Source organism: Marmota flaviventris, chromosome 8, assembly GCF_047511675.1.
Source record: "Marmota flaviventris isolate mMarFla1 chromosome 8, mMarFla1.hap1, whole genome shotgun sequence".
NCBI classification, from domain to species: domain Eukaryota; kingdom Metazoa; phylum Chordata; class Mammalia; order Rodentia; family Sciuridae; genus Marmota; species Marmota flaviventris.
Window position 1 is genome coordinate 55,847,238 of NC_092505.1, and position 24,370 is coordinate 55,871,607.

Sequence of the window (24,370 nt, forward strand, 5' to 3'; positions counted from 1 at the left end):
AATGTGAATAAGTATATTATCTGAGCTGTAACTTAACATAAAAATTTGGAAAATTTTGGCTAAGTAACTTCATTGCAATGTTTAAAAAATAAATACAAACCAGGTACAGTGGCACACACTTGTAATCCTAGCTACTCAAGAGGCCGAAGTAGGAGAATCACAAATTTGAGACCAGGCTGGACAACTTTGAGGCAGGAGGATCACAAAATTGAGGATAGCCTGGACAACACTGACTCAAAATTAAAGTTAAAAAAATTTTTTTTGAAGATTTGGGCAAGTAGCTCAGTGATAAAAGCACCTCTGAGTTTAATCCCCAGAACTGACCCCCAAAGTAAACAAGTTGATATTTGATTTTCATTATTAATAGCTGAAAAATTTTAAAGTAGCATTCCTAAAATAGTTTGGCATTAATTTTTTCTTACTGGTTTTGTCTTGTAACAAGAAATATAAACTTCTGCTCTGGACCTAGGATTTCCTTTTTCCTTCCTAAGGCCATTTATTTATTTTTGGAGGAATCACAAATGAAATATTATCTGAATAATAGCAGATGATTGATGTGAAAATGCAATTTTTTGCAATGACCATTTAAAGTTCTGTGTGGGTTGGGTCTTTTTGTACCTGAACACTCATTTGCCTATCGTTTTCAAGCTGCAGATATATTCCACCTCTCCAGTTAAAATTAGCCAAGGAATTGTTAGGTTCAGGTTATAATTGCTCTTTCTCTTCCCTTCACTTTCCCAGCCTCTGCAGTACTTTGACAAGCTTCACTCCTCCTGCAAGCAGTGTTTTCAGTGTGTGTCTTTTATGTGCTGTCGACAGGCTCTTTCCATGTTCTGCTGGCCTCCTACTCAGGGAACGCCACCACTGCCACCACTGCCACCACCCCCATATCAGTTCAGGGAAGCAGAAGTAGAGCGGACTAAGTCATTTGTACTTTCACTTCTACTGTATGCACAGCCCTCAGGAGACCCTTTCTTTTCTCCTTCTGTGATCTCTTGCCTATAGAGTCAAGTTACTCCCAGATGGTTCTTGGTGCCTTGATTGTGGGCTCCAGGTTCATATAGCCGGGGTTTCCTGCCATTCCTGGTGTGGATAACTAGGAGAGCACAAATTCTGTGTTTTCCATTGAAATTATTTATTGGACACATTAACATTATTTTTTGGGCAAATAGCATTATAAATGTAACAATGGAATTTATTTTAATATAAAGAGAAAATGCACCTAAATTCTGTCATTTTAGTCAACAATTTAATTTATCTGGTTTCCTTCCAGAGCTGGTCCACATGCATTACATTGTCTGCATTAGTATAATGACAGTGGCTATCATTTGCATTCTTAGGGATTTTTCTTTAACACAATCATTTTTCCATTTTGTTACATAATCTTTATAGTGATACTTAAGTGAGTTTGTTTTTTCAGTAGTTAATTCGTATACATGGTACAAAATTGAAAAGATACAAGGTGTGTACAGTGAAAAGTGAGTCTTTCTCTTCAACCCAGTCTGTTGGTGCTGATCCCCTTTCCCTTGTTTCTGTGACATAACAATATTTATTTATTTATTTTTTAAATATTTATTTTTTAGTTGTAGTTGAACACAATACCTTTATTTTTATTTATTTTTATGTGGTACTGAGGATCGAACCCAGGGCCTCGAAAGTGCTAGGCGAGTGCTCTACCACTGTGCCACAACCCCAGCCCTAACACTATTTATTTTTAAACTTTGATTCTTTCTTTCGATTTATCAGTTTTTAGAGTAATGTGTTCATTTCCCAGAATCCTTTAAAGACAAGTGAAAGTTTGTGAGTTATTTTTTTCCATGTCAAGTGTGTTTTTTAATTCCTTAAAAAGTTCAAGGTTTAGTTTTAAATCAGGGAGCAATACTTCCCAACAGCCGTGACATCTCTCAACATGTCTGATTCATTTTAGCAGCAAATGCTTCATCAAATCTAAAAGAAGAAAACAATTTCATTTTGGGGGGAGGGGATTTGGTTCTGAGAACAAATTAACATTAGTCTATAATTTTTTTAAAAAATGAGGACTAGTGTGTTGTGTTACCTTATACACCCCTCTTCTCCTACACAAGCAGGAATGTAATTTTCCTAACCCAGGAAGGCCCTGATACACAACACACACACATATACACACACACAGGTCTTGATATACTACACACATACTCACACTCCCCTTAAACAGAAAAAAAACAGAGCATGTCAAAGTGACAATGAAAATTTTGGGGTTTTAAGTTTATTATCAGCTCATGGATTTTAATAAATTTGATGTGATTTGGTCCATTGTCACTATTCTTTTTTTTTTTTTTTTTTAAACAACTCTAAGCAGACCTAAAAAAATATGGAACATTTCAAATTTGTGTGTCGCCCTTGTGCAAGGATCCTACTAAGCTTCTCGGTATCATTCCAGTTTTAGTATGTTGCTGCCAAAGTGAGCATTATACCTATTCTTTTTTTTTTTTTTTAAACAAGAGAGAGAGAGAGAATTTTTTTTTAATATTTATTTTTTAGCTTTCGGCGGACACAACATCTTTATTTTATTTTTATGTGGTGCTGAGGATCAAACCCAGCACCCCGCGCATGCCAGGTGAGCACGTTACCGCTTGAGCCACATCCCCAGCCCTATACCTATTCTTTTTGATGTTCAATTGATTTATCTTTGGCCAATAGGAGAGTGTGTGTGTGTGTGTGTGTGTGTGTGTGTGTGTGTGTGTTTCTTTCCTTCCTTTCAGTACTGGGGATTGAATCCACGAATGCCCTATATTCCCCAGCCCTTTTTCTATTTTGAGACAGGGTCTTCCTAAGTTGCCCAACCTGGTCTTGAACTTGTGATCTTCCTGCCTCAGCCTCGAAAGTAGCTGAGAGTACATGTGTCCACTATTGTGCCCAGTTGGGAACATCTTCATATTGTTTTGCGAGTCCCTTTGAAAAGGACCCAGTTATCTTTTTTTTTTTAAAAAGACTTTAACTTTTATTTTATTTATTTGTTATTTTGTTTTTATGTGGTGCTGAGGCTCAGATCTAATGCCTCACCTGTGCTAGGCTAGCAATCTACCACTGAGCTACAACCCCAGCACCCCAATTATCTTTAATAATTTTCTGCTTTCTGATATGACAAGATGTTTCAGAATCTTTCTGTATTCATGATGCTTCTAAATTACTACAAAATATCTCATTGAATTATATGTGTCATCATGTTATCTTAGTATAGAACTTTTAGATTGTTGTCATTTTCTAAATATTATAAATAATTTTTAGCCAATATTTCTATTGATGTATATACTTTTTAGTCTTTGTTTTGTGCCTTTAGTGTCTCTGTTGATAGATACATTTTTTTATTCTTTGGTTTACACCTTTAATGTACATGTTCATGTGTAATTACTAATTCAAAGCATATGAATATTCTTTTAACTCTTAAAAATATTGCCAGATTGAATTGCCAAGGGATTGTGCCCATTTGCAAAATATAAATATGGTGGTTCAACATAATACCAACATTTGGGGTGTTATGATTCTTTTGAATATTCGTTAACTTAATCATATAAAATTATAGATATTGCTTTTTTGCTGATTATGAAATTGAATGTTTGTTTATTAATTATATCCACTTTTATGTTAATTGTGCCCTTTGCTTATTTACCTATTAGGGTTTTGTTTTTTAACCTTTTGACTATTTATTCCAAAAAAATTTTTTAAATTTTGTTTTCTTACTCTGCTTGTGCCTTCAGCACTTTGACAGTGATTTTTCTATTCTTAAGGAAAGCATACTTGATCCTGTCACACGCATGGAACCACCATAGGCTCTGCTGACATGATTTTTACAATTTAGACAGCCTCATAAGAACTTCAGTTCTCACAGCATGAACCCCTTGAAATCGGCCTGGGTACACGCCACATGCAGATTTTGGTTCTTCCCCTACCTTCTTGGTATAAAAGTAAACACTCCATTACCAAGGTTTCAGGACAGCCTAGTTTTGTTAGAAGCTGTGTAGTAGGAAAGCCTTCAAGGGTATAGGAAATGCTGGATTATTCTGAGTGCCTCCAGACACCATCCCTGGAAGAGCAAGGGTCTTGATTTTTTAAAAGATAAAAATAGTTGTAGTCTTTCCCTGTATTAAACATTAACCTGTTGTCATATTAGTTGTAAACATTTTACATTGCAAACATTTCATATTACAATCATTTCAGACATTGATTACAAGTATTTTAATTCTGTTCTAACCATGTAAAGACTAAGACCAATAATTACCCTTCTTAGAGAATGATCACCAAATGTTAAACATTAATATTAATTTGTTGTGCTCAGCTTCCTATGTAATGTTAGCAAGTCACTGTACTTTCTCCACATCTCATGTCTACCAGGTATTGCACCTGAACTTTTAGGTGCTTTCCAGCTCTTAACAACCAAGACTTTTTTAGCACTGCATAATCCTTGCAGTTTCTTGCTCTTTAAGTAAGAACTTTCCCAGAGATGCCTTGTTTGACAAGTGTCTGATGAAGTTAAGCTTCATTTTCTTCAGGCTTCTTTCCTATCCACATGATTTGGTAGAACTCTGAAGAAAGAACATTGCCAATAAAAGGGTGTTCTTGGTTTGCTTAAATGAAATCCTGTGATTGTTGGTTTCTCCAGCCAAAAGGGTATAACTCTAATCTCTCAACCATTGGATCTTGTGTTATTTCAAGTTAGTGACCATTGGGCTAGATTCAGGCTTTTGAGAAAGCTTTTTTTTGAAAGAATTTTCAGAAGTGTATTGAAATAAAATTTAATAAAAGACAGCCTAATAAATTTTTTTAAATCTGATGTCCAGGGTACTTAGGATTTTTAGTGTACATTAGCAAAAAGTAACTATATAATAGCTTTCTTCTTTCTGCCCATCTACAAACTGGGAGTTGAACACAGAGGTATTTTATCCCTGAGCTATATCCCTCCCTATTTCTCTCTCTCTCTCTCTCTCTCTCTCTCTCTCTCTCTCCCTCTCTCTCTCTCTCTCCCTCTCTCTCTCCCTCTCTCCCTCCCTCCCTCCCTCCCTCTCTTTCTTTCTTTCTTTTGTTCTCATTGTTGTTATTGAGACAGGGCCTTGCTAACTCACTGAGACTGGCCTTGAACTTGTGATCCTCCTGCCTAAGCCTCCCAAGTGACTGGGTTTACAGTCATGCATCACCACACCTGGCTTAATTTTTTTCTTTTTAAAGACACTAACAGTGTGGTCTTAATGTTGAAATATATGTGAACCTATTTCAAGGCTATAATTAACAGTCTGGTCTAAAATACCTGGTGTTCTGTACACAATAAAATAATCAAATGGGAATTTGCTATTGGAATGCTAACTATAATACAGAAATTTGAATAAGTTGCCTGACTTATAATTGACTCACTATGCCCTCTTACAGAATGGCATGTGGTATTTTCATCTTTTTCAAAATGTGATACCCTTTTATGCTATCTTCAGAAAGGTTGGGGATATGTGTCATATGTTTGATGTCTGTATTTTGCTTTCAGTCAGACTTTTCAAGTGGAGACCCCCCAGTAAACAAGCATGTAAAAAACCTCTGACTGTTTGATGCAGTCCTCAAAAGCCTATTCCCTTCAGAGGCTTCTGAGCTCCTCCTTGAAACCAGCTTATTAGAGATTTTTTTTTTTTTTTTTTTTTTTTTTTATGTAAGAACCTAAGTTAAATGGAAGAGTAAGCTGCTAGTGGCAGAAGCTTTGACAGCTGACGGTAAAGAACATTGGTGAACTAGAATCTAGCATGGTAGTCAAAGCCATTTAATACATGAGAACATGGGTAAAAAAAAAAAAAAAAGCCAATTACCTCCCCAAACAGGTGCACAGAACTTCTCTGTGTTCATTTAAGTATTTCTTTCATGGTGTTAATCTATTTTTCCTTATTTTCCCTAAGCCCAACTTCCTTCCTTGTATTATGTATTGTAATGTTTTTCCAGCATTTCTTCCCCCAAGTTTCCCTAATACCAGTGAGGAATCTAGTTCCACCCCAGACATTTTGAGAGTAAAAGCAAAATAGCCTGCCAAAACCAGATACCTTTGAAGTCTCTTTTTTGTATTTTAATATAAAAATTGATCTCCCCCTAAAAATTTCAGGGAAAGTCAGTATTCCAGGATGCTCTGTGTGTAGCCTGTGATGGTGTCTTGAAAGTAGAATTGCATATGTAAGGGTAAAATTCCCATGAAAAATGCCTTAAATTGTTCTTACATCACAGTGCAACTTAGTATCCTCTCTTGATAAGTCCAGGGTAGCTGCTTTTTCCTGCAAGGGTGGAAGTTTGAGTTCTTCCTTCTTTTGAATGCCATATGAAATAGTTGGCTCACAGTTTGGGCCTCTGTTATGTGGAACATTTTCTTTGAACAGTAGAATCGCAGTTAGTGTGCTGAGAGGCCAGGACCTGAGACCACTGTGTACTCTGCACACATTCACTTCATGAAGAGCTGTCCACACTAAATTTTCTTTCCTTTTCTCTTGGTGAGTTTGAATAAGTTGACTGCTGGTCGGATGACATTGGGCTGGACCCTGCTACACATCTTTAGGGCATGCATACCCCACTTTGAAAAGTACCTCTGTACTGTTTAAGAGACTGTTTTGTCACCTCAAGGGAAAAGATTTAATTCTAACTGCACGTTTATTACGATTGGTGACATATGAAGTATCACTGTACTTGCTTTCTTGGGTTTCTCCCTTTATATTCATTTCATTTTTGTAAAAATGAAGCATGAATGCACTTAGTAACACTATTCTTTTAGCACAAAGAAAATGCAGTGCCCTTTTACAGTTGAGTTCATGTTTTAGAAATGCCAGCCTCAAACAAATCCATAGAGCTTATCATATAAATACCATAATTTAGCCGTTGACTTCAGTCTAAGACAAATTTCTTTTGTCAGAGCTTGATAACATAAGTGTGGTTATGTGAAATATATTGAAAATTGTTTTCCGGGGGCGTTTAGGTGCTGCAGCCTCAAGAAGCATGGTCAGTTTTCTGTGTTCTGGGGGAAAAGAACAGAGAACTGCCCTCTGTCTGTCCTCTGAAGAAGCCTGCTGTCGTCAAGTGCCAGTGGTGTCAGTCTGCTCTGCCTCCTGCCTGACACTCCCACCCTTTCTTCACTTGGGCCAGGAACATTTTCTGTTTCCCTGAGATTACGTTGTATGCTAAGAGAAAGTATTTAAGAAAATTTCTCTGTTAAGATTGGAATTGGTTCAAATTCAGAATTGTGGTTTTGTTAGTGGTAAAGATTTGATTTCTTGCAAAGCATAATGATTTTTTAGTTGTGAAATTTTAATTCATATTCTTTTTTATATTAGGAGTTCATGTGATTTGGAAAAGTACAAGAAGTAAAACCATTTAAGTAGTTCAGTAGCAGAGCATTTGCGTAGTGTGCAGGAGGCCCTGGGTGTGATCCCCGCACAAGAAAAAAATTCTAAATTCTACCAGTAGATCAAATCTTTATTAATTTTACATAAACATCATTCCAGAGAACATTTTTTTGCATACGTATTAGCATAAGGAAGAAAAAGAAGATGGATGGAAGAATCAAGATGGAAAGCTTATATTATGAAGAAAAAAACATGATACTTTTCATGAAAAACATTGAATTTATTAAAATACAGCTTTTTGTACCATAAGAAATATTATTTACAATAAGATTCCTCTAAGAAAAAGATCATAAAAATTTAAAATTTAAATTATGGTTAGCTGTTTTTTGGTTTTATGCAATATCTGTAATTCTATTCTAGATATTTAAGCAATGCCTCTTAATTCTATTAAAGAAATTATATTGTCACACTTTCTTCTTCTACCTTCCCTGACTCTCATTTTTATATTATGTGATTAATTTACTATTGTGGTTCATAAGTATTTACATTATTTTTTGTGACCAGAATGGATTCAGCCTACTGTGGTCAGCCTACTGTGGGCCCTTTACCATAACTAACTTACTTTCTTTCTTTCTTTCTCTCCCTCCCTCCCTCCCTCCCTCCCTCCCTCCTTCCTTCCTTCCTTCCTTCCTTCCTTTCTCTTTCTTTCTCTCTCTCTCTCTCTTTCTTTCTTTCTTCTGTAAATGGACACAATATCTTTTTATGTATTTATTTTTGTGTGGTGCTGAGGATTGAACCCAGTGCCTCACACGTGTATAGGAAGCACTCTACCACTGAGCTACAGCCCCAGCCCACCATGACTTCTTAATTCCTGAGTTTTTTATTTTGATTTATCTTATTTGAATGAATTTCTGACAGTATGTGTTTCTCAAGAAAGTCATATCAGTATTGTGTGCCAAATTTTTTTATATTTAGTGATGTCTTACCTTTTGCCTTGTTACACAAGGGTGACATTTTAGGTGGGTAGGATGCTCTTGAACATGTTTTCTTTCCCTCAGACCTTTGTAGAATCACTTCTTTGTCTTCTGACATTAGATGTTGCTCTGGAGAAGTCTGAAGCCAGGGTGATTTTCTTACCACTTTGTAGATAGTTTTTGTTGTTGTTGTTGTTTAGTCATTTAGACATTTCTCTTTCAGTCATTCATGATCAATTGATGTTAGTTCTTTTGTTTCAAGGAAATTTCTTGGATCATTCCCTTGAATACTTCTTTCTGTTCCATTTATCGGAAGAACTTCAGGAGACACACACACACACACACACACACACACACACAGTTGGTACTGGGAATGGAACCCAGGGCCTCATGCATGCTAGACATTTTTCCACTACTGAGCTACATTCCCAGTCTTTTTTTAATTTTCGTTGCCCAGACTGGTCCCAAATTTGTGAACTTCCTGTCTCAGCCTGGAATTACCAGTGTGTGCCACCACATATAGCTTTAGGATATGTTTTAAAGGAAGAAAAGTAGATATAGAACAATGTGTATAAAGTGCTGCTGTTATGTTAAAAATTAGAAAAAAGAATGTGTTTAAATACATCTATTACATTCACCTACATATTATGAAATGAGAGACAAGGAATTAATAATTGGTTTCTTTTCTTTGCATTTTTTAATACTTTTTGAATTTTAAACAATGGAGATGAGTTATGTATTAAAAAAACATGTGGGGGACTGGGTTTATGGCTCATTGGTAGAGCACTTGCCTAGCATGTGTGAGGCACTAGGTTCAATTCTTAGCACCATATATAAACAAATAAAATAAAAGGTCTATCACTAAAAAATAAAAATAAATAAAAGTAAAAAAACACATGGGCTCTTCTATCTGTCCTGAGATTTGTTTAATTGCTGTATCCTAGAATTCCTGTATCCATCCTCCAACTCGGTATGGGGCCCAGAGGCTTGGCATCGATGAGCTAGCGCCCAGGCGATCACGTCCCTGATTGCTTTCAGGCTCTGTTTCTATTACACTCCAGGCAGAAACTTATGTTTCTCTCCAGATCTAGGCCCATTAACGAATATTGTCAGGATTTTGTTGATTCATTAGTATCACTTTTTGGAGGAAGGTTTGTTGTACCTTGTGGAAGGAATTGGGCTATAATCAGTCCTCTTCTCTTTTTTCTTGGCTAGCATTTCTTAAAATATATGGCATGGCATTAAGTTGTATCCATTCCTTTTTGGTTGCTGCCAATGATGTTGCTATTTAATGTTGTTATTTTTGATTTTGTATATTGGTGTTTGGTTAGGGAGATTCTATGATCTGGTTTCATTTGTTAACATTTACTTAATTCTTTAATTTCTGGAACTGACTTTGAGTCTCTTGCATTGCTTTGGTCTGGTCTTATTACCCATGTATTCCGTAATGTTTGGCTCCTCCCCTGACTGTGGCCTCCTGCTCCACCTGAACACTGATCTGCTGTGTTCTCAGTCTTACCTTGTCTTTCCAATGTTTAACTTTCAACCTTGTCTTTGTCATATATGGCCAGTCTCCCAACCCCTCATACCCAGTCCATCTGAGGGAGGGCTGGGAAGGAAAGATTTCCAGGACTGCTCAGCTTTGTAGGACTTGGTGGTTTGGGGAGTCCTCAGAGCACCCTGATTCTGGGAAAGGCAGATTCCCTTTATACAAGCTTTTACTACACACACGCACAGCTGTTTCTTCATCTGCTTCACAAGTTCATTGCCCTTTCAACATAAATTCCCATGATTATTTCTCAAGTTATACCCTTGCCTTGCCAAAGATTTGCCCTGCTCACATAGATCTCTTTCTGAAACCAAGATGTGATTATGCCATTTTCTTATTTACAAATATTTAGTATCCTCACATTGCCTTTAAGAAAAACTCCTAAAGATAAGAGTTACTGAAGTACCTAGGTTACAGCCTGAGAATGTGAGCCCACGCAGGGCTTTGTCTTATTCACCATTCACCATTGTATCCCAGCTTGGTGGACAACACTTGGCACAAAATGGGTACTCCAAAAACATTTGTTATTATAATAGGTGCCTCACAATCTTATTTGAGTGAATTTGATCTAATGAGTGCTTTCTGATAAGATTGCAGAATCTCTCTTTGTCATCTGAAAACACTGATTTAAGTAATCACCAACAAAAAATCTGCAGTTTGAGTTTTAACATGCTGGGCCATTATGTTTAAATGAGACATAATGGTATATAAATGCAATCACAGTGGATTGACTGAAAGAGAAAAGAAAGAGGACGTGGCCTGCCTTATCTATCTATAGTCCACATTCCTCAAGGATTTGTGTAACACGTGCACAGAATACAATAATGTAGTGTGCAAAACCTTTGGCTCACAATTTTGTGGCTACAAAGTTGAAAAGGATAACTGAGTTATATAATTGTTATCATTGGTAAGGGGCAAACATTTCATAACATTAAGCTCTAAAACAAATTTCCCACCTGGGGCTTTTTGTAAGGGGCAAGTGGCAGGGTGGACATTGTATTTTATACCATTCCTCTAGCAAATAAGATAGTATATTTTTTAACATTTTCTCTCAAAATCCACCTGATAGTAACAGTAAGCCCTACTCCTGGCTGCCAATTCTATTCTGAGCTAAGATAATAGGGTTCATCTATGTGTCCTCCTACTGTTTGTCCAGCTTGAAGACAATGATGGACTTAGATCTTCCAGCCTTCACGTGGTCTTCCTTATAGAAAGGCCCCTTCTTTCCAAGCAGGTGGCACACGCCTGTAATCCCAGTGGCTCGGGAGGCTGGGGCAAAAGGATTGCAAATTCCAACTCCGTGAGACCCTGTCTCTAAATAAAATACAAAAAATAGAGTTGGGGATGTTGCTCAGGGTTCACGTGCCCCTGAGTTCAATCCCTGGTACCAAAAAAAAAAAAAAAAAAAAAGATGAAGGAAAGGCCTCTCCTCCTTGCTGGCCTTTTGACTGACTGGTTCAGTAAAGCAGTCATTTTGAGAGTGTGCTGTCAGACAAGGGCCTGAACTGTTTGCTGGGTGATAGGTGAGGCATCTTCCAGAGAAACTTAAGTGAGAGTTGATAAGAACCACATCACTTGGGGGATTCAAGTTCCCTAGTTAGGGACTGCAAGGCCCAAGACATCTCAGCCTCTGCATCAAACCAACAAGTGTTCATCAGCTTTTTAATAGCTAATTAATCTCTAAATTTACTGCCAAGGGTGTACATTCTTGTATATTGCTAGTGGGAGTATAAATTCCTAACAAACATTCTGGAAAGCAATTTGGTGATGTTTTTCAAGAGCCTTAAAGACATTCATACCATTTGACCTAGTACTTTTACTTCTGGGAAACTGTCCCAAAGAAATAATTCTTATTTTTTAAAAAAAGAAGTCTAAAAATTCTTTAAAAATTCTGTAACTTGTACTGTTTCATTTCTTCACTTATAATAATATGAAGAAATTGTAGGCAATTTAAATGTCCCACAAAAGGAGAATATATAAACAAGTATATATTCACTCAAAGGAATATCATGACTCACATTAAAGTAATTTGAAAAATAGAAAATTCTTAAAGCATTAAATGAGGAAAGCAAAAAAGTATAAATAATATATTGACCTGTGCTTTAAAATATGATTAAAGAAAAGAGTGGTGGGGACTATACCAAAATAGTAAATCATTGTTTTTGGATACTAAAACTTGAATTTTTAAAAATTTTTGGTATCAAAACCCAGGAGTGCTTAACCACTGAAACACAATCCCCAGCCCTCTTTTTATTTTTTTTTAATTTTGAGACAGGGTCTTGCTAAGTTTCTTAGGGCCATGCTAAGTTGCTGAGGCTGGCTTTGAACTTGGAATCCTCCTGCCTCAGTCTCCTGAACACTGGGATTACAGGTGTAAGCCATTGTGCCCAACTAAAACTTATTTTTAATAAGAACATTCTGATAATTTTTGTTCAGCGTTTTTAAGAAAATTATCTAAAATTATCTATAAAAGAGATGCTTTATGATACAGGAGAGATAATTAATAATCTGTGCTCACCTAAATTGCAATTCTCTGTTCCAGACCTTCCAGGTCACCCTGTTTAAAGTCAAACTAAGCGTTCTGATTTTGACACCAGAAAAACCCATTGTTGTTCAGTTACTAGAAAAACTGTGCAGCTATTATAAATAAATGAATTGACATTTGGGCTTATTACCTAGTCTCTTGTGGTTTTGATTAGTATGAGTCAGTCTCCCAGAGCCTGGTTCTTGCTGGTGAGTGGGATAAAATCAGGTTTTCAAACTTGTAAATCTGAAATCCAGCTCCTGGACTGCTCAATCCGCACCACAACACAGCAGCAACCCTTGGAGCACCACTGCAAATAGCAACAGTCCAGCCTGTGGCTTTAGTGGCAAAAGAAGAAAGAACAAAAATGAAACGAAAAATCAGATTATTACGTGGTGAGCTGGTTTTTGAGTTTAAAACAAAAAAAAAAAGGCAAAGCAGCAGTGGCAGCTAGAAATGGTGGTCTTTCCATATAGTGAATGCTTAGTAATTCATATAAACAACTTTTAATTCTTAGTCCTTTTTTTTTTTTAACTTTTTCTTATTTGAAGTATGATCTGGCTAAGTATATTCACTAAATGTTTGACTCACTAATTAGCTTCTTTAGCTGTATTACATAATTACATAACCAGGCATTGTACTTCACTCATACACTTATTTTTTTTAATAACAGCTTTATTCAGATATAATTCACCCATTTAGAGTGTATAATTAGTTGTGCAACCATTACCACAATCAATTGTAGAACATTTTCATTACCCCCCAAAGAAATCCATTAGCAGTTGCTTCCCATTTGCCTCCATACTTCTCAGCTCGGGGTAACTACTAATCTTTCAATCACTATAGATTTACCTATTCTGGATATATAAATTAAATCACAACATATGTACTGGTTTATATCACTGGCATATATCACTGGCTTCTTATTACTCAGCATAATGTCTTTAAGGTTCATTAATATTGTGGCATGAATCAGCACTTCATTTCTTTTTACTTATTCATTACTTTTTATTTATTTAATTCTAATCTTTCTTTTTATGGATGTGCCACATTTTATCCATTCATTATTTATTCATTTTTTGTTTCTACTTTGAGACTAATATGAATACCACTATGAACATGCATGTACAAGTTTTTATGAAAAAATATATTTTCATTTATACACATACCTTGGAGTAGAGTATGATGAGTCTATCAATAGCTTTTTTCAAGTGGCCATACTGTTTTACAATGCTACCAGCCAAGTATGAGGGTTCCACTTTTCCACATCGTTGCCAACACTTGTTGTTATCTTTTTTATTATAACCATCCTATTATGTGTGAATATCTCATTTTGATTTGGATTTGGATCTCCCTGATAGCTAATGATGTTCAAACATGTTTTCATGGGTTTATTGTCCATTTTTATGTCTTCTGTGGAGAAATGCCCTTTCAAATTATTTGCCCATTTTTCAATTGGGTTATTTATTTGTCTTTTTATTGTTGAATTATAAGACTTCTTTATATATCTTAATATAATTCCCTTATTACATATGATTGCAAATATTTTCTCCTCTCTATAAGTTGTCTCCACTTTACTGATGGTATTCTTTTAAGCATAAAAGTTACTTTTTATGAAGTCCAATTTATTTATTTTTCCTTGTGTTTTTGGTGTCATATCTAATAAAAGCTATTTTATTCAAAGCCACAAGATTTACACCTATGCTTTCTACTAAGATTTTTATAGTTTTAGCTGTTACATTCAGTTCTTTGATCCATTTTGAGTTAGTGTTAATACATGCTGGGGAAGTGGTTCATTCCCCCCACTCTTTTTCTTTTTACATGTGGCTATTTGTTCCAACATCATTTGTTGGAAAGACAGTAATTTTTCTATTGAATTGTTTTGGCATCCTTACTGAAAATCAAGTGCTGGGCATGGTAGCACACATTGATAATCCCAGCTACTGAAGAGGCTGAGAAAAGAGAATTGCAAGTTCAAGGCTGGCCTGGGCAATTTAGTGAGATACTGTCTCAAAAAAAAAAAAACACGGCTAGGGATGGTAAAGCACCCCTGGGTTCAATCCCCACTATAAGTCAACTGACCATAATGCATGGGTTTATTTCTGGAGTCTCAGTTCTATGCCTTTTATCTATATATCACTACATTTAAACTTTTTTATTCTTTTTATTCTATAAAGATATATAGGGCACCCCTGTATACCAGGCATTGAGCTTGACATATTCATGTTGTTTGCTTTTGGAAAACAAATTATTCCTCTTCAAAGCCCGAGTTTTCTTTAATAAATTCATTTTAGAGTTAATGAGAGATAAAATGATTTATGCCAACCCATAGAGGCATTTGTACATCTGATTTATACCTGGTCTCTGGGCAAGTTGTAGTTTGTCTAATTATAAAAATGTTCAGAAGTCTGAGTGCATAGAGAGGCTTGGAAGAATGAAAATTGGTCTAGAATAGTTCAATGACTGAGGAAGATGAAGTTAGTCTTAAAGTGGAAGGAGGACCTACAGCCAGGCTGAGGGCTCCAACAGGTGTGGAGTTGCCCGTATGCAACTTGAAAGGTTCAAGAAGTTAGTAAGCATAGCTGTGGTGGTAGTGAGTCCAGAAACAGAAGGGCTGCTGGATTGAAAAACCCACAACTCTGCTAATTCCTTATCAGTGTAAAGTTATAAGGAGAAAAGAATGTTTAGAGAAAAATGACTTATTGCTAGGTTTAAGATAAATGAAGGGAGGCAAAAATTCTATATAATGATGGTAGTTTGTCTTTATTTAATAGAGCTTATGGTTGTAGCAATTGAAGGGATAGGCCAAGCCAAAACAATGTAAGCTTAGCAGAATTTGGTGATTATCTGAAATAAAGATGTTCCAGTGCTGTAAATTGAGGACATTGGGAAAATAGTTGTATCCATTCTTGTAATGGACAAGGTAAGAAGAAACAGTTTTAAAGATAAAGATCTGTAGCCAGATGCTGGGGTGCACGCAGCTAGGGAGGCTGAGGCAGGAGGATCACAAGTTCAAAGCTAGCCTCAGCAATGATGAGGTGCTAAGCAACTCAGTGAGACCCTGTCTCTAAATAAAATACAAAATAGGGCTGGGGATGTGGCTCAGTAGTTGAGTGCCCCTGAGTTCAATCCCCAGTACCAAAAAAAAAAAAAAAAAAGATAATGATCTCTAATTTTGCTATGCTGATTGGCAAAACATACAAGTAGATAAAAGGTACTCAATCATTAAAGAGTGTATCATAGCTAATATCCAGGAGCTTTCAACATTTATTAGACACAGTATTGATTTCCTACACACCATTTATTTGTTTTGAAACCCATATTATAAAATGAACCTTCATTGCTGTATTTTAAAGGTTGAGTAGTAGTTTTGTTCTAGTTGATAAATGTAAAAAATATAGTACTTGGTAACTGGTTTTGAAAGACTTAAGAAAAGTAGCCAGATTCTGTGGGTACCATGCATATTATTATTGTTTGGAGGGAGGAAAAAGTTGAATACTTACTACATTAAAAAGTTAGTGTGTGTATCAATACAGATAAATTTTATTTGCTCAAGATGGTTTTGGGGATAAAAACATTTAAATTTGAATGTTTTAGAAATGTATTACATGATTAGAAATGTATTACATGATGAAACTTATTCGTCCGTCCTAAAATTTCTTTCAGGAATTGTTCCATCTTCCGTTGTCCTGACTTCTTTCCAGGTGATGTCAAGAGTTTTTCTAATATGGGCAGTGACACATAGTGTCAAAGAGGTAAGTAAAGTAAAATAATACTACTAAGTTGGCTTTTCTTCTGGACATGTTGGTTATGGCTAAAGACAAGACTCCAGCTCTTGCCAAAATAGCAGAGATAAAAAGTATGCATGCCCTGTAGGAATTGGGTCCAAAGTGGGAAACATACCCCAAATCTTGTAGTATTGCTGATTAAATGGCAAAATCCTGCAATGTGATTCCTGTGGAGGTTACGTGTGGTCTGCAACTCAGTTACATTTTTCTAGGAGCTTGTTTCTATCTCAACATAGTAAACTCTGGGCATTTGCACCTTTGTAGTAGGAATGGAGACACTGGTTTCCTCTTGGAGCAGTTTCATTTTCATGGGACCAGGATGAACAAACTTGTTCTTACCCAGCCCTCTAGGGCTTGTAGAATTGCCAGATGTGCTAGGTCTGGCAGTTCTGAGTGCCTAGGTGGTGGTAGATACAAAGCAGGCCCAGGGACAGTGCAAGAATTGAGAGGCAAAAGCACTCATCCCATGGGTGTGAATCTATTCTAAGGTATTTCTTGCTAATGTGACCTTGAGGTAGAGTACCTCTAGGTTACAAGGAGGATTCATTTTTCAGTTTTTGAGTCCTAATAGCCTATCACCAGCATCACTAGATTCTTTGGAACTCATGAAATTGCTTATCTGTCAGCATCTGGTATGTTCTTTGTCCTTTATTCTTCTGAAATCCCTGTCAAAACATTTTGTTTTTCAAGATGTATTTTGACAATTTCATTTATCTTTCAACTAATGAGATTTTTTAAAACATTTTTATTGCTCTATGATATACATAAGAAAAAATGCACATAGCTAGTAAGTTCTTAGCCAAAATTTAATCAACTTTAATTAAAAACTATTATTTTTGTTATATTCACATGGAATTTGCAGATCCACAGGCTTTCTTTTTTAAGATCTTGTCTCCTTCCTTGAAGATGTCTAAACTATCCTATGGAGGAAGAAAATAAAACAGTTGCTTACATTTTTTAGTCATTGCATTTCTTTATATAAAAAAAAGTTAAAAGACAGGGAAATAAATTCTCATACAGCAAGCATGTTGCCCTTTGTTCTCTTATTTATGAAGTTAAGAAAATTGCATTACTTGTAATTGCACGTCATCTCTTCATTGACTATGAATCCTTTCTATAAGTCATTTTTAACCTATATTTTTTTTCTCCCATACTTTTGTATATATACTGCTTCCTTTTTGTCTTAACCAACCAAAATAATTTTATTTTCCTATAGTCTCAAGTAAATTAAAATTTCTTCTCAGTATTGACTCTTTATGTCCCCTCTCCCCTCCACACCATGCTGGGGAACAAACCCAGAGCCTCATGCATACTAGGTAGGTGCACTACCACTGAGCTACCCTCAGCCCTCATTGACATTCTTAGACAGGTAATATGTGCTTTCATTAATTAAGTGTATGAAGGTACGTGAAGCCAAAGTATTGTCCACTAGGGAGTGTTCATTCACTTTGCCAAAAGATAGTCACACATGAATTATCCAGGTGCCAGTGCTTTAGCTGCTTCAGTGACCATTCCTCTGCATATTAGTGTGTCCACCAAAGGAGCTGAGTAGGTACTTCAAAAATACTTAAAATCCAAATCAAGTAGTTCTCTTAGTCAAATTGTTGTTAATAACATTTGTCAGCATTTCCTGGGCACATCATTAAAACTGGTTGGCTTAAAAAGCTATTAAATGTGTCTGCAGATTACAGGTACATGAACCTGACCATTGTCCTCCCTGCCTGCCAGATGCATAGACTTGACATTTAACAGATGGTTTCAAATATATCACATTTGAGCTTTGCAGTATATATTCATTACATTTGCATATTCAGAATTTTTCTTTGCAACCAAAGTGACCCAATTTCTGCTACCATTAGCATATCATTTTTTGAAGAACATCCTTTCTGTCTTTCTGTCACCTCCAGTCCCTTGTTTTTACATATATCCTATTGATTATTTGACTTAATCTTTTCTCATGGAAATAGAAATCAGTGTTTCTGCTGATCCAGGATCTCAGTTCTTTTCTGTGAACAGAACCCATCATTGATTGTTTTGTTTATAGCAGTAGATTCCCTTCTGGATCTCCCCAAGGTTCTGACAGCTGTGTTGAAAGTCTGTTGTTTTGACTCTTCAGAGGCCAAGCTGCTTGCTATCTGTCACCTGTTCCTCAGCCCCTTCTCTTGGCCAAATGGTATTTTTCTTGCTCTGGGGTTTCACAGTAGCTGTAATTCAGTTTGTTCTGTACAGCATTACACATGACTTCATTCTTCTGTTTCCTGAAGCATCTTATTAACATCTCTATTTTCCTTCCATCCAGCTCTGCTTACTTTAGTGGTGGGAACCATATAACTAAAGCAGACAGAAATTGACCTCAGAAATTACTCCTTAATAAAATATATCTCATTTTCTCATAGTAATGTTTAGTGTTTTTTCTTGGTACTATACAGTTTCTTTTTCATAGTCCCTCTAAAGGAGACAGGTGGAATTCTTTGTTTTCATCATATTCTGTATGGATTTGACTTGTTCTACCCTTAGTGGCCTGATCATGTTCCTCATGCTCATTCCCCTTGTTTTTCTGTAATTATACATGCTGTGCTAAGGTACAGCTTTTAAGTCAAGACTCGACTAGTTTCACATTTGAGTATGTTTCCTTTCAAGAGGCCCCTGTAGGACATACACCCTCACTTGTCATTTTCATTCTTTACCCCATGGAATGCTAGTCACGTAAATGTCATCGTGAGCACTGTGGAAACTAAAGGTGATCAGATAGTTTTCTTTTGACATATAAAGTTTCATCCATCAGCTAGTGTGACACCTGAGTCAGCAGGATGTTAAAGAAAAAATTGTGATCTCTATACTCAAAAGGTTTTTCTTGACTTAACTCAGCAAATAACCTTCCCACCTTTTTCCTCTCAAAGACCCTGATTTATGAACAAAGAAAAGCTCTGACTAAACAACCATCTGGGGAGTAGAGATGGGGGTGGGGAACACAGGAGTGATCTAGGAGATGTCCATTTCCAGGGTCTTAGACCTGAACTGGCTCCTTCCCCACCCTTTAGCCAGGCTGACCACTGCTGTGGCCACCTGGCATTTGCTCCTTCACCCTCTGTTTGGGTCTGTGCCTTTGTCTTTTCATTGAACTGAGACAGGATTGGCATTTTCAAAAATGAACTCCAATGGGAAATGCCAGCTTCTCTACCTTACCATGACTCCCCTTTAGAAAAAAATAAGGGCACATATTCTTCATTGTCCAAAGAAGATTAAGCTTAGCCCCAGATTCCTGACAAAGATAGATCACTGTTCTATTCTTTTCCTGACTAAGCACTCTTTGGAAAGCCACCTCAAATCCTCTCCTGAGTCCTTATAGTAAGATCATATAGTAAGATCCTTATAGTATGTTCCTGGAGCAGAAGTGCCATGAGGAATAGTTGAAGAAGAAGCTGCTGGGCTGTCACTATGGCTTTATCCCAAGGGCAGTGAAAAACCTCTATATTTCACTAGGGGTAATCTGCATAAATACTGAGTCTTCTCTCCTTTCCTCATCATTTTTCACCATTAGATAAGGGGACGTTTTTTTCCCCACATTCTTCTGGAATGTTCCGTGAATTCTGATTTCTCCAGGTGGCTATTTCCCACTTCTTTGTAGCATGCTGCTGGGCTTTGTGAGACTTAATATACAATTCTAGCCATTTGGCGAGATGCTTCCGAAAATTTATAATCAGTGTTGACTAGACTCAGTGGCATACAGCTGCAATTCCAGCTATTTGGGAGATTGAGGCAGGAAGATCACAAGTTCAAGATTAGCCTACGCAACCTAGCAAGATCCTTTTTCAACATAAAAAATAGAAAGAGTTGGGGATGTAATTTAGTGGCAAAGAACCCCTGGGTTCAATCCCTATTACTGTGAAAAAAAAAAAAATCTTGTAATCAGTGTTTAAGAAAGTTAGTAACCTCTAGTTCCTTATAACTATACTGGTTGTTGTTTGATGTATTCTATATAGACAGCTGTATCATTTATTCTTGACCACCATCCCTGGAGGTAGGTCATAGCCTCCATTTAGAGTTTAGAAGCTGGAAATGCCAAGTGACTGTTACACCCAGCAAAGGGCAGAGTTAGAGTTAGACTTCTGAATCCCATGTCTTCCTGCTACATCAGAGTTGCCTTCTTCTGGCTCTTTGAAAATGTGATGTAAACACATCCTTATGTTCCTTGTGCTGACTTTCCTAGCTGCCCTGTGGAATGGAAATCCCTACCTAAGATCCAGGAGTGAACCTCCTCTTTAACAGTTCTATCCTATTGAAGGATTCTACTGTTAAATCAGTGTGCATCAGTTATCAGCCTTCTCTTGGTGCATATCTGTAATTCTTTGATTTTCCCTCTTCCTCCCCAACTCCCTGTATCTCTCTTTCTCTGTCTGTCTCCCTCTCTCCCTCCCCTTGTTTTGTTTTCATTTTTATTGCTCAAGTTTTTCTGGGACAAATCCCTCCAACTAATTGACCCTCTTCCTCAGACATTCCAAGATAGTTTTTCAAATGGATATATTCACTATTTGGACCAGAATTACCCAGAAGGTTTTATTAAAAATACATATTCCAGGACTGGGGTTGTGGCTCAGTGGCAGAGCTCTTGCTTAGCACGTATAAGGCACTGGGTTCAATTCTCAGAACCACATATAAATAAATTAAATAAAGGTCCATTGACAACTAAAAATATTTTAAAAAATGCACATTTCAGGTCTTACTCTACACTTAACATTGAATTCTGAGAGTGGGGCCAGGAAATCCACATTTTTCAGGTAATTACGTGAATTCTGAGTTTTGAAAAATGCCCTTAGATACCCTGTGTGTTGTGCTGTAATTTTTATTTAATTTTTCTTTTCTTATTTTTACTTCATTTATATTTAGTTTACTTGAAATTTAACCAGATCTCAGCATCTCTTTCCCAAATCCAAGAGCCATTATTTTCAAGTTAAAGTTTTAGTCTGGGCCAGGGGCACATACCTGTTATCCCATTCTCCTGAGGCAGGAGGTTCACAAGTTCCGGGCTAGCCTAGGAAACTTAACAATATCCTGTATCAAAATTTTGAAAAGGGGATAGGGATGTAGAGCACCTCTGGGTTCAATCCCAGGTACTGCAAAAAAAAAAAAAAAAGAAGAAGAAGAAGAAGAAAGAGAGGTTTTTTTTGTTTTGTTTTTGTTTTTTAAGTAAAAATTAGAGTTCCAAGCCAGGCAGTGGCACATGCCTGTAATCTCAGTGGTTTGGGAGGCAGAGACAGGAGGATTGTGAATTCAAAGCCAGCCTCAGCAGTTTATCAAGGCACTAAGCAACTCAGTGAGACCCTGTCTCTAAATAAAATACAAAATAGGGCTGGAGATGTGGCTCAGTGGTTGAGTGCCCCTGAGTTCAATCCCTAGTACCCTCCCTCAAAAAAAAAAAAAAAAAAAAGTTCTCTTAAACTATTTGGTACAGTTCCAATGGAGTTTCTGGTGCCTACTCCAAAATTTAGTGTCTTTGCTATTGAGCAGGCTTGAAGAGCCCACCTTTAAGGCATAGGGAGATCTGAAACTACCACATCAAAGAAGCAAGACTAATCCTTGTTTAAGAAAGAGGCATAAGGAATCCAACTGCTTTGCGCTGGAGAGGAACTGCTGGGAAGGACTCGCTAAAGGGCATTTTTTCATGCTGCCCTGCCACCACAGCAACCCAGAGATATTCAGCAGGGCATTTCCACCTGAAGCAGTGCTGTGCCAACATCTGCCCTCCTGGGACTTTTCCAAAAATGTCATCCACCCGAGATAATTTTATTATCCTCTAGGTAGTTAGAATGGAGTAGAGCATGGAGGCTTGGCACCCATTACTTACAGGAGGAGTTGGTAAGATCTGGCTTTGCCACTTATCTTGAAACTTACGACAAAGCACTTCAACTTTCTGAGGATTGTTCTCATCTTTAAAATGGTGATGCTAATATCTGACCTGTCTTACATCATAGTTTTTGTGAAGATAAGGAGAGTATATGCAAACAAGGTAGCAGTATTTAGAAACCAAGATCTCAAGCTTACAATATTTTGCTAAGCAGCTTTCTGAAATCCCTTAAAAAGGGGGTGGTGTGGGAAGAAGTACCACTTCCTTATAGTTGGAACACAATTTTCTTTTTCTTCCTTTCTTCCTCTTCTTTTTCATTCATATGGAAACCAAAACACTAGATAAACCAATACCCTAATTTCCCCATTCCTGTTCTTATGTTGGCTTTCTCATGGGTTTTCTACTCTGCTGGGTCCCTCAGATGGGATTGCAGTGAGCTTGTGTTCTTTCCCAACTCCTGAGATTGCTCCTCTTGTTAGCCTCTTTCCTGTGACTGCCCATGTTCCTCATCCCTAGTGACCAGTTGTGGTTTTCCCAGGACGTGCCACCCATGAATGGGGCACAGTGAGGCAGAAAGGGCAGCCACTTCTCCCTGTCGTTCAGTGGGGAGTTGAGAAGCTGTATCTGGAGGCACATCATTGCCTCCCCAGGTACTGGGCCTGGACCAGAAGCTGTCTTCTAATTCCTGTGCCCTTTCCACAGTGACATTACATCATAGTTAGGAAAAGGCTATTGAGATATACTCAGTATCCTTTGTTCCCCTTGGAAGATGGATGTCTAAAAGTCTCCATCCTATTCCATCTGTTTCCTTACTTTCTATTTTAAATATTTCTGTAGGTGGATTTATATCACCTTCACTTTTAAAATTAGCACCACTCTAAAGGTAAAAAAAAAAAAAAAAACTTTGTTATTTTATTGTTAGTCAAATACTGTCAAACTTCAGGCATCTCTTAGGCAAATGTGGTAGCATTTCCACATCTGTTAATTTGGGGCACTTAAAGATTGTATTACGGGCTGGGGTTGCGGCTCAGTGGTAGAATGCTTGCCTACCATGTGTGAGGCACTGGGTTCGATTCTCAGCACTGTACATAAATAAATGAATAAAGGTCCATCAACAACTAAGGAAAAAAAAAAAAAAAAGATTGTGTTACCTCATTGCCAGTTGGTTCCTTTTGCCGTTCCTGTAGTTGGTCTGGGTGATTTGGGCAAGATCAGAATGTTTGTTTTTCTCTCAGTGTCTTTCTGCTTGTCAATTTCCAACATTTTCTTGTACTGTGTATAAAGATTTTATTTCAAAAATATTGGAAAATATTTAGAGAGATCCCTTAGGTTCACTGCTGCCATTCCATGTGATACCTTTCTCCCAATGTCTTAGATCCTTTTTAACCCTTGGAGAACTTCACTGGAACTCATTTGTTGATCAAACTATGACTAAGGCTGGGCATGGGGGTGCACGCCTGTAATTCCAGCTACTTAGCAGGAGACTGAGGCAGGAGGCTCACAGGTTCAAAGCCAGTCTCAGCAACTTAGTGAGGCTCTAAGCAACTTAATGAGACCCTGACTCAAAATAAAAAATAAAAAGGGCTGAGGATGTGCTTCAGTAGTAAAACACCCCTGACTTCAACCCCTAGTTCGTTAGAGTCCCCCTCACCCCACTCCCATGACAATTGGAGCTTCTGGGGACATTTTCTTTTTCTCTCCATCCCCAAGGGCTAAAATTTGACCTATGCCATTCCCAGTTTTCAATTGAAAAGGGCCAGTTACAGCAGACACAGTCCCTGAAAGGCCACAGTTGTCTTCATGTTGTGAGAACTCACTCAGGAGGAAGGGCCAGAGCCCACCTGCCTCAGCCCACCCCATTCCAGAGTGGCCTACCAGTTGCCTAGTCCCTTCAGGACAAAGGTTGATCAGCTCCTTCCTTTTCCTCTACTCCAGGACTTTCAGATTTGAGGGTTTTTTGATGCATTTTACATTTTAATTAGTCTTTTTTTTTTTTTTTAAGCATTATAGAAGCCCTCTCTCATTTAATTTGTGTTCTGGATACATCAGTGCAGTCTCCTATATTACTCCTATTTTTCTGACAAAGAAACTTGTTAGAACACATCCTTTTAGGCATAAGACATGTCCATGCTATTGATCAGTATCTTAATATATGTATTCTCCTATTTGCCAATAACAGGCAGCTTGTTTGTAGCCAAATCTGGTTATTGGCCATCCTGCAATTAACATATATGCCTGACTTTTGACATTAGGGAACTGTCATGGAAAGGGAACTAGAGTGAAAGAAGAAAAGAATTGTACTTGGGTTAATAGTTTCTAAGTTGCACATGAGATTTATAGACTGGGAGCTGAGTTG

The 24,370-nt window shown here is 37.2% G+C and overlaps 1 protein-coding gene and 1 non-coding gene across 2 annotated transcripts in view; one reads left to right on the forward strand and one right to left on the reverse strand.

The window, feature by feature from the left end:
• Positions 1-24,370, forward strand: part of Hacd2 (3-hydroxyacyl-CoA dehydratase 2) — an 88,062-nt gene that overhangs the window by 36,698 nt on the left and 26,994 nt on the right. The window contains exon 4 of the mRNA XM_027936061.2: positions 16,048-16,136. Coding sequence (XP_027791862.1) covers positions 16,048-16,136 — 89 coding nt within the window. The remainder of the gene's footprint in view (positions 1-16,047; positions 16,137-24,370) is intronic.
• Positions 2,343-2,447, reverse strand: LOC114093407 (U6 spliceosomal RNA). The gene has a single exon (XR_003582889.1). It is a non-coding gene; the product is annotated as a U6 spliceosomal RNA (small nuclear RNA).